Raw genomic sequence first — 15,648 nt, forward strand, 5'->3', positions numbered from 1 at the left:
ATCTACAAACTATATCAGCAACTACAAAAGGTCGTCAAGGAGATATTAGTGAATGTCTTCATTAAATGATTCAAAGTTGATTTAAGTTACATTCTCTAATACTTCATTTTTTGGATATTTTATTTATAGAGGTTGATTTTTTTACTACTAAATTCCATTGAGGCCCACAAAGTACATACTTTTAGAGTAAATTTAGCTTAGAATATGATTTATAGATAACTAATTATTTTGTTTAGGCTTCTTAAACCATCTATAATGTATTCATTTCCCCATTCGTGTTAATTTTATACTCGAGGTAGGTATTTGATACATCAACTCTTTTATTTATTCTTTCATAATGAGCAATGTTAGAGATGATTATTTAATTATTAATATATAATTAAAAATCACTAGTAAATAACAGGTGATTTATTGGTCTAGAAATCTATATAATAAAAGTGTATGTATGTAATAATTGGTGTTGGGTTTTGGTCTGGAAATCCTAGACTGGTCTAAGACCGTTATATATATTTTTTTTTTTTTGACCGAATTAGTTCGGTCCAACAAAAAAGCTCGGTCTGGACCGGCCTCATATAAAAATTACGTCTAGATCGCTCTAAAGCAAAAATTCGGTATAGTTCGGTAACAAAAGTTCGGTCTAGACCAATTTTACACATAAATTGTTAGTAATATGACATCATATGTTTTTTCAAGTACAAGTTTAAACAGAGATAGCTCGGATCATTTTGATTCCGCTGTCTCTTATATGTATTCAATATTTTTCTTGAGCTTATCGTGTGCTTTTGAGGTTTGCTTGAATGAATGACAGTTGATCTAGAAAAAAAAATGGTTGCTCATAATATGAGACCGATAAAAATCAGTCCATGAATTGGGACCAAAAAAATCGGTCCACGGTCTGAGATCGTGGTCTGGACAGAAAAATCGGTGTAGAAAAAATCACTTAGGACCAAACCGAAAAAAAATTCAGTGCTGGACCGAGTCTCAACACTAGTAATAATGTCCTCTAAAAAGTAAGTTTCAGTTTTGTTTTTAAAAAATACATATATTCCTTTTCATATTTTCAGTATAATATAACTTTATAAATACAAGAGAATCTATGGCCCACGACACACTCATCTATTTGTAAATATACCAAAATATAGATGATTTGAACTATGTGGTAACTAATCATATAGTAAAGGCTGGTTTATGGGGAATCAATTCAGCACTGAAATTTTTTGTAAAAAAATTGAATAAATACACAACGATGAAAGTTTTATTAGAAAAGAAAAGGTAATTTCAAACAAAAAAAAATATGACTGCATTATATTATAATTATAAATATATATTTTTGTGAGAAGCTTCAATCTCCTAATTTACCGTGTCCATCAGGTTTTCTTACAAACTATTTAGGAGTAGGAACAAGGGGGGAGAGATTTATATTGAGGAATCTATTCATAGACAGGAACAGGTGGTAGTCACTTCCCATCCGAGCTCCCACAGCTTCGGGCGCGTCATCAAAAATGTGTGCGTCCTTGTGTTGTCTTGATGATGTCTTGTTGTCTCCTATTCCCCAATGCTGGTCACTTCTGTTGGGTTCCTAGCTTCAAAAGTCCAAATATTCATAGTAGAGGGCAGAATTAATCCAATGGAGAAAAAAATCGCTCGTTGTGCACGAACACGAACCGAAAGAGTATCGGCCCTGTATACATATCAAATTTTCTTGGTCGCTTTCGACGTGTTTTTCCCTTTCAGATAGTAAAATATGGCAAATTTCTTCCTTTTGAGACCTCCATACTCGACGCACAATAATTAACGACTGAGCTTGTCCAGCGCAACACTGTTTGAAAAGCGTTTGTATTATACACTCACACCTTTCGTATGATCCGATGTGATCAATAATGAACAAGATTTTTTGAAAAAGGACGATAAAAACGATATTGCTTTTCCCCCAACCTATTATATTTAATTTCCGTGACAACTAGTTTTAACAAAAAAAATATAATTAAAAATTATTTGACAACATAATTTTATTTTTTTATATCAAGCGCTCTTTTCTAAGGAAAATATTACAAGTATGTTAACAAAGATTAAGTGAGGGGGAAGGTACACTTAATATCGTCAAAAATTTTAACATTAAACGACTGTATAAAAATATTTTATCAAAATTAAAAATACATTTTTTTTAAACTGTTGAAATTCATATTGTCAAATGTTTTTTTGTATGTATATTTTAGTCATTTGTATTAAAGTTGTCAAAAATTACACAATTAATACGAGTTTATCGACATCCATGGAATATTCAATTACTGTATTATTCTCATCCCAAGTATTGTAAATCCGTCTTTTAAAATTATTCCTCTCATTATTTGGTTGCAACTTGTACACAACATATATTTACAAAATATGATAGTCCATATTATAAATAAATATGATTTTGGTAAAATGTTTCATAAAACTTCTTAGATTATAAGTTAATGCATGTAAAATATATGTTTCAAGCAATTCATTTAACAGCACCTGAATACAAATTGGAATGTAGATGTACCCCTTTCAATGATGAAATAAATGTTTTAAACTATAGTAAACATTATTGAGTAATTCAACTCATCCCAAAAAATTGGAAAACGACAATAATTGACTAGGTATATAATATGTTTAATCTGAATGCATTTTATGAAGTAAAAAAATAAATTGGAGTTTTGTTTTATTATTATTGCAATTTAACTTAGCTACATAATAAACGGAAATACAATGTAATTTGTAATTAAAAAATAAAAATGTACAGTTTTTATATTAAGACATTTTATGCGGAGGACTTGGTGGATCTGTTTGTGGAGGTGGTCCAATATTCAAATTAACAGTACCATCTCCAACTTTATATTTCTTTTCTCGACCAAATTCGTGAATCTTTTTTTCTATTTCTGTTGATGAGCAACTCCCCTTTCCATCAACGGATATATTAGAAGATGAAATATGTTTTTTTAAATCTGTCCCTACAAGGATTTCATTGGAATATCTAATATTGGTATACTCTCTAGTACTTTTCTGTTCTGCATGAATTCGATGCATAACTGTTTCTATATGATGTTGAACGGCCAGATAAACAAATTTATACTGTGCTTCCGTTTGGACCATGCCAGAACGATAACTTCTAACTGTTTGAATAGTCTTCTGAATATCAATGTCGCAATCTAGTCCTTGTCTCTTAATTTGATCAATAATTATATCTATTACAATAAATGTCCCAGTTCTCCCTATACCAGCCGAACAATGAACTATGACTGGGCCTGGTATGAGAGAATGCATAGATTCTTGCATCATGTTCACGTCATGAAGGAAATTAAGCACGCAGCCGGGATCAGTAGGTACACCATGATCAGGCCAGGCCTGAAAGTGAAAATGATAAACTTTTCTATTCTCATGTCCGTTACTGACGTGGAACTCCCTCAGAGTGTAGTGTTTAGACGATTTTTCTGCTATAGTTGATACTTGATAACACCCATAAATTTCACTTTCACTTATATTAGGCCAATATTTAGCACATTTCACTTTTCCTCTTTCAAACTCTTTTGTGGTCATTACAATAACACGTGTATTTTCCTGCCATGTCATATGCCAAAAATCGCTTCTTGTTGAAGTTAAACACCCTTGAGTAGCTATGTAGTGCTTGCTCAGTTTTTTTCCTCCTAAATCCACCTCTGGAAGAATATGATTTGCATTTATATAATTGTGAGACTCTAGACCCTTAAGAATCACACGCGTATGATCAAATGGAAGGATATTTTTATAACGATTTCGATTCTTGTTCTCAACTTTCTGTCCTTCAGATCGAGTATACTTATGCTTACACTCCTGTTGTTGCAGAGATTCAAATTCTTCCCAGAAACCTGCTCTTCCACAAACAATTTGAGAATTCATATTGCTTTTAGACGTATTAGATGTCATTGTAAGTCCGCCATCACTTATAGGAGTTCCCAAAGCAGGATTCATATTGTTATAAGTCAAGTTATCATTCTCTTTTTGTAATTCTCGTACACGATTATTAATTCCAGATGCAGATATTCTTGTTGCATTGCATGGTTGTTTCAAATGAACGACTGTGCCTGATGTTTCAACCATAGGATTTCGTTTGTAATGTTCTACAAGTTCTCTAAGCGAATCAAAGCGTTCGCCACCACCAACATCAAACTTGTTGTCTCGATGGAGAATCATGACGTGGGTCACTTTATTTTCAGAACGTGCAGAAACAACAAATTCCCCTGGCTTGGATTGAGACTCCCTTACTAAGAAACTACCATTTTTTCCTTTACCCATTAATACTTGTTCCGCCTCTTTACCTAATAAATTTCCATGAAACCACCTCTCAGTAGTGGGGTCAGCACAGTTTAAAGGATATTTGAGCTCAATAATATCGCCATTTTTTTCTTTGAGTTGTCCTTGATTTTCCATGTAGAACTGAACAAGCTCTGAGAGGGTCGCAAACTTCTCTCCTCCATACAAATCGTAAAAATCCCCTTTGTTTTGAATCTTGATGTGAGACACTTGTCCATTACGTCTGACGGATAAAGTAAAATCCCCAGGATTGCCTTTAGATGGACATGCTAGAAAACTTCCGTCATAGCCTCTTTCGAATAATAAGTACTCAGCTTCTACACCATGAATATTGGGATGGAACCAACGTCTCCCAGACATCACCGCTAGCACATGCCACTCCTTTTCTTGATATTTATTCTAGATTGTTTTTATGTTGATGTATCACATCTGTAGTTCTCAATAATTTAGTTTTAACCGTGGACCTCTTCCACTTAAATGGATCTCCAAAGCAAAAAAACAAACGCACTAATCTTTTCACTAATAAAAAAGTAAAGAAATTGTATCAATATAATTAATTAATAAATTAAAGGAATTATACATAGTTTATTATAAAGGAAAACTTTAGTATATAGAACCCCCGTAATGTTACATGGTTACAAGTACCATGATTGAGAACCATTGGTGTACATAAATCCATTCAATAAAAGGAATGGTAAAATAATTTTCTACAATAACAGATTGATTGACTTTTTGTGTATGTATTACAATTTGCATGATTATAATTAATTATATTTGATTTATATTTATACAAATAAAACCAAAATTGTTTTTTTATATTAAGCAAATCATCAAAAAATCAACAAAGTAATTAAACAATAGAGACAAGGATATTATTTTATATACAAATATTTATCACAGTTCATTCATTTACGTGGGAATAGGGAGATCCTTTGCAGCTAAAATAAGGAAAAACTCAGTTTTTTCTCTCCAGTAGGAGATATTTTTAGTGTATTTGCACCAAAGTTCACCATGTTTAGGTTCGGATGCAATACACCTTTGTTTGATTTCCTTTTGAGATTTGTCATTGCCATGAAGTAATTCAAATTTATAGAAATTAACCCATGCATCTCCTAGATCCGGCTCTAACTTAACAGTCCTTGTGAACCAATCACGACCTTTGGTTATTTTTGCTTCTGCCCAAAAGAATCGAGCAACAGCAAGAAGAACGTGAGCGTCATGCTCACACTTCTTTAATGCGTCTACTGACTTCGTCTTTCTTTGTGCTTTATTTTCCATAAATATTGCTTCTGCCCAAAGAATTCCACTATTGGGACATTCTTGTAATGCTCTTGACATTAATGCCATAGCTTCACTTCTATTATCTTTTTCTATACGTATAGAGCGGAGCCAAAGAGTGGGTGTTTTAGGATTCCTTAATCTTGCCTTTTCAAGAATAGATCGTGCACGAGTAACATTTCCCTCATTTACTTCCAAGTCAGCTAATTCACACCACGCAGGAATACAGCTTGTGCATTTCTTTATTGTAACATTATATGTATCTCTAGCATCCTCTTTTCTGGCCAGTTGTAATTCCAATTGACTCTTCATGAGTCTTAACTTTTCTGCTTCAGGAAATAATTCAATGCCCTCATTCACAAGTCGGAGTGCCTCTTCTTTATCTTCTAATCCCCATTCTAACTTAGCAGATTTCATAAACACTCTTTCTGTGGGAGCTTTATCTCGAGCACGAGTTAATAATCGGCGAGCTCTTTTATATTCGTTATTTTCTGACTCCAATTTTACAGCAGCAAGCCAAATTTCTTCTGAATTAGGATTAGCTTCGAAGGCAAGCGATAAAATTTTTCTCGCAGCATTAACATCTCCAGCCAACCACTTAGATTTTGCACCCATGAGCCAAAGAACTTCAGCTTGAGGACAATAACTAACAGCATCCTTGAGAAGAGCTTCAAGTGAATCTCTAGTACCATGCTCTCTCTCCAAGTATGCGGCACTAAGCCATATTGATTTTTTTGTGCGAAAAATACTTAGAGCGTGAGAAAATATGGCTCTTGCGCACTCATGGGCACCGGCATCCATACATGACTCTGCGTCTTCCATCCAAGTATGTTTCCTATCTTCTTCTTCAACTCCAATACCGATGACATGTTTAATAATAGCTTGACAAGTTAGGGTTGACCCACTTTTTTCCGATTCCATTGCATCTTTCATCCAGAATTCTTTATTAATTTCAACCTATAAAAAATAAGAGTTAAGATATATAAGTAAAAATATATATAATACTTGCCTGATTAGATGTAAGCGATTGAATTGCTCTGTTTATGATTTTTTCTACCATAGCTTTATTTCCGTTAGCTTCTTCTAACTTGGCTGCAGTGATCCAAATTTGTCGATTTGTGGGAATATGTTCTCTAGCTTTATTTAGTACCTTTCTAGCATTATCGTATGTTTCTAACCGAGCCAAAGCAAGCCATAAATCAACACTCGTTGGACAACATTCTACTGCACGGGCTAAAAGAATTCGAGCGTCTTCGGGTTCCTCAAGTTCTACTGCAGCCTTCCACAAGCGTACTGAATTGGGAATTTGTTCGAGAGCCTTTCGAAAAACTTTTTTCTTTGATTTTGTTTCAGTTTCTAGATCAGCTGCTTTTATCCATATTCTGACTGCATGTGGAAGGGATGCAACAGCTTGAGCTACAGTTTTCTTTGCTAAATCAGGAGTTTGCAAGCGAGCTGCTTCTAACCAAACATCTTCAGACCTTGGACAAACTTCCACACCTTTCATGATGAGATTTCTAGCGGTTTGGATTTTACCAGTCACTTCTTCCAATCTAGCAGAAGCAATCCAGGCAGGAGGATGGTGAGGATTTGTTTCACGAACTGATTTCAACAATAGACGGGCTTTTTTTACATCATTTATATCTCCTCCATAAGTTGGAATCATGGATTGTAAATCTGTCAAATAACCTTTAGGATCTACAACTGTTTGACCAGACACCGAGTCAGAAGTTTGTTTCAACTTTAGATCCATCAATGTATTTCTGGCTTGTCCAATTTTTCTCAAATCTAAATCCCCAGATGGTGTCAATATGCCGGTTGAAGTGCCAGGTAAAGCAGAGGCTAAACCATTTTTAGGATCTATTGTCGTAACAGATTCTCCTCCCATATTTGCAGCTAACAAACTGTCAGACATAGGAGTATACTTTTCTCTTATCCCTGCCAGTCTTTGTTTTCTATTTCTGGAGTCACCCACTTCAGGTATTGAATTCCAGTCACAAGTTTTTAAACTTTTTAGTTCCCTTTTCAAATCAGAAAATTGTTGTTGAATTTTTGGCCTCTCTTGACGATACTTTTCCGTTTCTCTCTTCTCCCTTTCTTCTCTATATTGTTTCCGCTTTTCGTCCATTCGACTATCAATAGCTTCATAAATTGCATCAGCTTCTTCATCATCCTTTTCATAGGGATCCTTTCCGAATAAAGAGCCACCATAGCCAGCAAATTCATCATAATTGGAGTCATTCAAATCTTCATGCTCTTCTTCTTCATCATCTTTTTTTTTCTTCGACTTTGGAGGCGCATGTCGATCATCACTCACATCAGTGGCTATACGAGCAGGACCAATATCTGAACGGGTAGTAAATCCAGTGGCTCCACGACCAACTCCTGCCACATAGCCTAAGGGAGCAGGCATACCAATGAAGTGCTTTCTTGCACGAGTCGCTGCATTTATCGTTGCTATAGGTGTCACGTTAGCCATGATTTTACTATAATAAGAATATAAAAAAAAGTTAGAAGATTACAAGATAAATTAGGTACTACTACATATATATTTCATAATTATACCAATGACTTGAAATTACATTTTTCGAGCATTATGTATGTATATATTATTAATTGACTACTAATGAATGCATTAAAATTTAGAATCAAATTTCAATGCTACTCCATTGATACAATAACGAAGAGGTTTCTCATGTGAAGGACCATCTTGAAAGACATGTCCTAAATGGGCACCGCAGTTATGACAAAGCACTTCTGTACGAATCATTCCATGACTTTTATCTTGTAAAGTCTTAACAGAGTCATCATCAGAAGGAGCAGTAAAACTTGGCCACCCTGAGCCTGAATCATATTTATCTTCAGAGTTGAATAAAGTTTGGGAGCAACAGACACAAAGATACTTTCCAGATGATTTCAAATCATTAAACTATGGAAATGAGATATTTCATCCAAGTTTCTATAATATCTCAATACATTCAGAAAATCTTCTCTTTTTAAAAATCATGTCAGTGGCAAAATAATATAATTAAAAGTGAATGTCAATGTTAGATGGCCTTATGAATGTATAAGGATATTGGGGCATGGTTTATAATTTTGCCCTCACGTCATGTTTTTTCTTTCTATCTCGAAATTGGAGTCAGCGACAGTGGAAAGTTGAAATTCAACCATTGTAACCTTGAAGTTTAAAAAAAGAAGGCTTTTAAAGAAATAACTTAGCTTGGCGAAGCGAATTATATACTATCTTATTCCCTTGGAGTAGGATCATTATTTTAAGGAAAACTTGTAGGAGAGTGCAAATTTGTTTCTTCCATTTTTTTGGGCATTTTCTTTTTAGACATCGATGAACTCGGATGCACATCCCTGGATTTCAGTACTCTGTTAACATTGGATTTTGAGGCTTGAGAGTTGTGGTCTTTTTATATCTCATTCACTTAGATATTTTTATGTATCCCTGAAGACTGAAAATAATGATACTATCATGATTCACGGTAGATACAAAAAAGAGTTTTAGTGGCTTACATTATGAGAATGAGATGTTGCCTCCTCCCTTAGTCCATGGATGGACTCTGAGCCCCCCGGATACTCCATAAAATATGATATGACTACTTCCTCGACCTAATGAGACCTTCCACCTATTCTCCTACTACTAAAATAATATATAATTAACGTCCCTTTGCTTAGCGAAGTGATTTCCTTATTAATAAAAAAGTGGTTACAAGGATTAGATTTCGACTTTCCGCTGTCTCCAAATTCTAGATAGACGAGAAAATAAGAAGTGCAGACAAAACTGCAAGCCATCCCCGGATATTGGTATAACCTCGGAACTAAAAGGCGGCTCCGTCCCTTTATTGCGAACAACATCAAATATTTGGGGCTCCAAGATCCTTTTCCATTCCGAGCGTGACATTTTTCTAGGATCTTTCGTGGTGTTATTATTATAAGAGGAAGAAAGACTCTGAAGAAGTAAGGGTCGAGTAGGACCCTTCAAAAAATGGCACAGAATCCTAGTTCTTGATAAAATAGACATGATTACCTCAGGAAACTTAGTTGATTGCCCAGAAAAGCAGCGCCGAAGTGATTATTCTGTATTCAGTAAACAATAGTCAATATTATATAATTTAAAATTATAAGTGATTCCAAGTGGATGGGTCGAGTGTTTTGTTTTGATAACAAATAATAACAATATACAAGGAAGCAGCAGCTGGTTTTGCCAGAAATGGGCTGTGCGGCTAGCTATATAAGAGGACTTCTTATTCATTCACGAAACCTTGTTTAAGTAATGTAATTTTGTGCAGTGTCTCCAAACTCTATAAAAACTATTTTAATCCTCTGACACACAAAAAAAATTCTATTTGCATTCAAAAATCCTAGGATCATTTTTTTAGTTACTTTTTATTGCTAGCTTCTCAATGAGTAACATGAACGTGGAGACATTATCTATTAACAATGATATCTACGACAACTCCATATAAATTTTTATTAACAATAATAAAATATTTGAAGGTTGGTTCCAAAATATGTGACGACATAATAAATATTCACGACTCACGGGGCAAAACTGAGGCTTAAACAGGCATTAATAAACTATAGGCTTATTCCCGGAACTAGACTACATAATTACTCAATATAATATAATCTTCTTTTTACTATAAATATATATATTAATATTATATATTTTTCATTATCATTCATCCCTTATCTTAATAATATATTTTATATTTATACAAGGAAGCCTTCCTTTGATATAAATATGATCTTTACTAGAGGTTGAGAGATGTTATCTTAATCTTTCCAACAACAAAAGGAAAAAAATAGCTCAATTTAAATTTGTAGCTAGTTAAAATTATGCTGCTCCTAGCGGACAAAACGGTTTAATCATAGCCATAAACATTTGTACATAAATTGATCACGTGGTCATCGTTGCATCACTTTCTGTTATTATAGCATTGTACACCTCAGTCGTCAACTAATCTTCGCTTGTAGGGAATTGTCCACAAGAGCCATTACAAGATAAACATTTGCATTGGACAGTTAAAAAATTGACAGGCTGCAAGAAACTAAAGTGACAGTTTTCATATTAGTCGGATAACACTGTAGTCTGTATCGATTCAGTTTCTTGCAAACTCCATTCGACCTTGACGTAAAGGAATTCGTTTGGTCGGGTTCTCTTTCGATATAACCTGCTTGAAAAACTTGAAGAAATTACTTAACTTGAATGATTGAATCCTGACCTATTTGGAGAAAACTACTAGGCTACGAATTGATTTTTTTACGGGATAGATGTCGCTTTTGAGGTACGTTTAATATGAATAAAGACTCGTTTATCCTGCGATGTGTGTAATTAAATTTTTAGCTTTAAAATTTCAAAATTAATATCCAATCCTATTTGTTCAGATTTTTTATTTTGAACTTAAAATGACGGCAAATTTTGGTATTTATACCTCTATCGTACATATTTGTCTAATGCACAAAAAATGTGATGTGGGTCACTCTTGGCTAAAACATTTACATTTATGAAAATAATGCAAATAATAGCATTGAAAATAAAATGATAAATTAAAAAATAATATTGAAATAAATTATGATGTCATCCAACAATTTAAATATCAGATTATGGATTATTACTTATTTAATACATACTATAATTTGATAAGTATTTTGTAAACATGACTTGATATAAATTTAACATTGTTATTAAAGATACCAATTGTTTTCATAAATGTCTTTTAACATCCTGTTTGGGGACTTTTTTTATTTATAAATTCATTAAATATCCCGTTTTATACATGACAAAAAGTTGTAGAAATAAATAAGACTAAACTATATTGTATTATTTTTTTTTAAATAAGATGTAACAAATTCTTAAATTTATTCATTTCTAAATAATACCATCCCTCCCTCTAAAATCACCACTAATTGGGCGCATATTCTCTTTTTTGGTAACCAAAATACAATTACCATATACAATTTTCAATATCTACATTTCTTTCAATTGGACGATCAGAAGATATGAACATGTAAAAAATTCCCCTGTTCCAGATTTGACTAAAATTGTACTTATAGAATCCTTCATATCTTGGGTACTGAATTTGGCGATGCATTTTTTCTCGTCTATGAATTTAACCTATTTTCATAAAAAAATGGACATGTCTTGTAAATTCTGCAATACTCCATTTCGTTCATATTCGATCCGTCTGAGTTAGTTTCAATATCTTTTCATTCAAGATACTTGGTAATAAAATCCCCAATTTCATGTAAACAGCGGTTTTAACCTTTTTACCTTCATTACCAAATTTCATAATCTCAGTAGAGAAAAAGAAAAAAAATATGGGGATAAGGCAAATTTTTATCCTCCTTTTATATACTAGTGTGTTGTGTGCAAAGTTTAGTTTTTGGATAACTTATGTCTTGTAATTTTGTTACTTTTATTGTATATCCCAACCTTTCCTCCAAAAAGAAATTGAATAAAAAGGTCCAAAATTGATTGGTAGTTAGGCAATTTTTCTTAATTATGGAATGATTATTCTATGTTAGAAATTATTCACAGCTTAACAAGAGCTAATTCAAATTTTATCAAGCAATGCTCCGAACATTGATTAGGGAAAAAGAAGCAGAATCATCGACAGCTGAAAACAAAATACAATGTAAATTTTTATGTTAGAGAGGGCCATGTTGTATAAACAGATTCTACAAGTTACCATTTATATTTAACATAACTCCAAATTTAGTGTCAATATCGGTGGAACTATAATTAATTAATGCTCTTTGGTCTTAAAAAATTATATATTTACTAGTGATGAAAAAGTGGATCTTTAAGTTATCTAATGTATCACACAAATCTTATCCATTAAGATTTTTTATACAAAAAAGACATAAATTACAACGTGTATCTCGGCGTTACCTCGTTAACACAAGAGTATACTCTATATTTGGTTGTTAGCTGGGGATATTTCTGCTTATTTTCTCCTACTCAATGTTCTGAATGTTGATTGGTTGAATTAAAATTAGCTCTTCTTAAGGAGTGAACAATTTCAAACAATTATGAAATAATAATTCCAATGGTACTAACATTGAATAATTCCATATTTGGGAAGAATGGGGTAACTACCAACTGATTTTGGGCCGTTTTCTATATCTTTTCGAAGGGGAGGTTGGATGATGCAATGAAAGTAAGAATGTGATATACATTTAGGTATTCTTTATCACATTTTTTAATTATAATTTTAAAATTTGCTTAAAATAGTTACAACTTGTACTAAATCGCATATGTATATCTAAAGTTATTTCTAATGTACGCTTTTAAACCAATCCTAAATCCACAAAATAGAAGGAATTTTGTAAAGTTTACCCCTCCCCCCTAGAACATTCAAAATTCTTCCAGGTTAAGAAACACTGATGTAGAAAAAAATGAAATGTTCAACGTATAGTAGTGACACAGTGATAGTCTCTTAAAAGTAATGTATATTCAAGGAACCAATTACTTACACCAGTTGTTCTCTTACTAGTTATACGCGGAGGAACTTCATAAATAGGTTAAGCATACACTGTTGTAAATTCAATTTGGTCATAATGGTGGTTTCACAATGTAACAAGTTTGAGAACCACTGATCTAGAATGTTGAGGATATTGCTGTGCAGTGTACATATTGTATTAAATAAAATGGTACTTATTTATCTTGTTTTTCAGAAGGTATGCGGATTGATTTACTTACCAAAGGTTTTGTTGTACTTATTTATGTTGACCTGGGAAGATAAGTGCTAATATAGAAAAAGTTTTTTTTGAGCGATTTTCTAGTGTATTTTCTGACGACTGGTTTTTAAGGTAGGTTCCAAGTTATCATTTTTAAGTAACTTATTTTATCAACATATAATAATTCTTAACCCATATGAAATAGGAAATTGTTGTCGTATTTCAGACGTCAATTAAAACCATTCAATAAAATTAATTCTTTGTAAAATCATGGGTGCTTGCTGTGTCGAAGGCTGCAAAAGCAGAACTGAGTCTAGGTTCCAAAAAATTCAAGGACATCTTCAGTTTTTTCGATTTCCATTTCCTGCTAATCCAAAAGAAAAAATAAGAAGAGCAAAATGGATATCAAACCTTCAATATCCTCCTAATTGGAAGGTTAAAATACATTCCGTATTATGTGAAAAACATTTTCCGCCAAGCATGTTTTATCCGAGATTGACACCAACGGCCAGAAAGTATCTTAGAGAAGATGCTGTTCCACCAATCTGTCGTCAGTTAAAGCAGGATCATACCTATTGCAAGAAATCTCAATCTACAGCAGCAGGAGAGGTAGGATTTGTGGACTCTCAAGGTGATGAAATCCCAGATATATCAACAATGGCAATGACCACTCTTGATCCCGAATTAACAATGCCAGACTTAGATTTAGATAGTATGGGAGAGGTTCAAGTTGAGTCCTCGTGTCATGATTGTTTTAAATACTGGAAGAAGATCTATCATCTCGAGGGTCTCATAATTTCATTGAAAGATGAAATTGAATCAATGAGAAAAAAGTACAAGAAAAATTATAGGAGTAAAGGTACTATGACAATGCGTCAAGCTATGAAGGTTCCAAAAGCAAAGTGCCAAAGGTGCGAAACGTCTAAGAGACAAAAGATTGCACGAGAAAAGCTTAAAAAGGATATTATAAGATCAAAAGGAAAAGGTGTAAAAGGGCCAAAAGCTCGAAGGGACAAAGTGTTGAATGAAGAAATTGTCGAAAATAAAAACATTCAAATAATCCAAGAAAATTACATTTTTATTAAGGATAAACTTGTATAACTTACTATTTACTTGTGATTGTTTTGTGCCCTTTCTTTGTTTCATTTAAAAAATATACATTCTTTGTTTTTCATAGTTTCTTTATTAAAACAACTTTAAATATTGATCTAGAGCATTGGTTCTTAACATATCGGGAATGATGGAATGCCATGTTTGGAATGACCGGTCGAGTATAAGAACCACTTCGTACAAAATTTTCATAATTTCAATTTCTACTAATTTTTCCAAATTTTCAACTATATTGGAATTCACAATCATTTACAGACTGTTTTAATAACAAACACAATCATTATATGAATATTATTGTATTTGGGTAAAAGTGAAAACACTGTTGGGTTAGGAATGCTACCAGTGGCTCCCCGTAAACTCACTCATGTCGTGTCTTGCCATGGTGTAACAGGTGGGTAACAGAGCTCCCATTATTATGTAAAAGCTCATATACGTATATATTATTATGGTTATTTTATTTAGTAAGTGTGTTGTGATTATATTGTATGAAAAAGCGAGACAAGTTGGAGACTGGCTGTAATGCATTTGCTTTTCCAACGTTGGCGCGAATCAGTGAGACGGCTGTTGGTGTCAGCAACGTTCTCAAGAATAAAGCCTTCATCTACCTCAATAGGCTGCTGGACGAGTTTCAGCTCTATTTTCTGGACTTCAAAAGTGACAGCCCAATGATGGAGTTCAGGAGGGATGCCTTCCGCTTTCGAATTAAAAACTTCCTGAAGGAAGCAGAAGACAAAGAAAACCTAGTACGTGACTCTGCAGCAAAAGCGGTTTTTGTGGAGAAAAGTCTGAATGTATTGTGGTCCGCTATGCCTGTTTTGTATCCTGGCATTTCTATGGTGGCGCTCACACTACTGGTGGCATTTCCCTCCATGTACCATGTTTTCGACCATAGTTCAGTTCAAAATCAAATCGCGAAATCGCCTGATTGACCTTGAATCTGATTTGCGCTACCCCATTTCAAAAGTGGAACCAAACATTGGGGCAATTGTCAAGGCAAACCAAATGCAAAAGTCTCATTAGCCTGTATGCGTCTAGTGTTGCATTTTTTGATCTATCTGAGGACTGTATGTTTATAACTTGGGCTGTAGAGGATGATTTCTCTCGACTTTAGGCACAGTTTCCCGCTCAGTCTCCACTCTGGTTCTGGTCTGGATGTCCTTCCGCTTTGGCTCCCGCCCGGTAAGTATCGGGTAACCCAGCTGGCTCGTGAAGACGACAGGGTACTCTGGGCCTCCGTCCACAAACTCCATCTCC

At 33.8% G+C, this 15,648-nt stretch overlaps 4 protein-coding genes across 6 annotated transcripts; 1 reads left to right on the plus strand and 3 right to left on the minus strand.

Annotated features, from left to right (window-relative positions):
• Window positions 1-2,669: 2,669 nt before the first annotated feature.
• On the minus strand, window positions 2,670-4,674 carry LOC121114975 (tyrosine-protein phosphatase non-receptor type 11). Its single transcript, XM_040709106.2, has one exon. The coding sequence runs from the start codon at window positions 4,672-4,674 to the stop codon at window positions 2,776-2,778; it is 1,899 nt and encodes a 632-aa protein (XP_040565040.1). The 3' UTR covers window positions 2,670-2,775.
• Prp6 (pre-mRNA processing factor 6) lies at window positions 2,670-9,783 on the minus strand. Its single transcript, XM_040709105.2, has 3 exons — window positions 9,629-9,783; window positions 6,602-8,078; window positions 2,670-6,549 (listed from the first exon to the last, which is right to left on the minus strand). Exons 2-3 carry the CDS (start codon window positions 8,069-8,071, stop codon window positions 5,224-5,226), a joined length of 2,796 nt encoding a protein of 931 aa, XP_040565039.1. The 5' UTR covers window positions 8,072-8,078; window positions 9,629-9,783; the 3' UTR covers window positions 2,670-5,223.
• Window positions 8,074-9,634, minus strand: LOC121114976 (peptide methionine sulfoxide reductase MsrB). The gene is made up of 2 exons (XM_040709107.2): window positions 9,413-9,634; window positions 8,074-8,521 (listed from the first exon to the last, which is right to left on the minus strand). The coding sequence occupies exons 1-2, from the start codon at window positions 9,620-9,622 to the stop codon at window positions 8,228-8,230; spliced, it is 504 nt and encodes a 167-aa protein (XP_040565041.1). The 5' UTR covers window positions 9,623-9,634; the 3' UTR covers window positions 8,074-8,227.
• A 722-nt stretch (window positions 9,784-10,505) lies between the features above and the next one.
• On the plus strand, window positions 10,506-14,456 carry LOC121114977 (uncharacterized). Of its 3 annotated transcripts, none has more exons than XM_040709109.2 (3): window positions 10,506-10,889; window positions 13,285-13,416; window positions 13,490-14,456. In XM_040709109.2, exon 3 carries the CDS (start codon window positions 13,555-13,557, stop codon window positions 14,383-14,385), a length of 831 nt encoding a protein of 276 aa, XP_040565043.1. In that variant the 5' UTR covers window positions 10,506-10,889; window positions 13,285-13,416; window positions 13,490-13,554; the 3' UTR covers window positions 14,386-14,456. The 3 variants fall into 3 exon arrangements, with proteins under 3 accessions (XP_040565043.1, XP_040565042.1, XP_040565045.1); XM_040709108.2 differs by having other exon boundaries at window positions 10,508-10,889; window positions 13,282-13,416; XM_040709111.2 differs by lacking the exon at window positions 10,506-10,889 and adding an exon at window positions 12,260-13,049 and having other exon boundaries at window positions 13,282-13,416.
• Window positions 14,457-15,648: the final 1,192 nt, after the last annotated feature.

This window comes from Lepeophtheirus salmonis, chromosome 3 (genome assembly GCF_016086655.4).
Source record: "Lepeophtheirus salmonis chromosome 3, UVic_Lsal_1.4, whole genome shotgun sequence".
In the NCBI taxonomy this organism is placed as follows: Eukaryota; Metazoa; Arthropoda; class Copepoda; order Siphonostomatoida; family Caligidae; genus Lepeophtheirus; species Lepeophtheirus salmonis.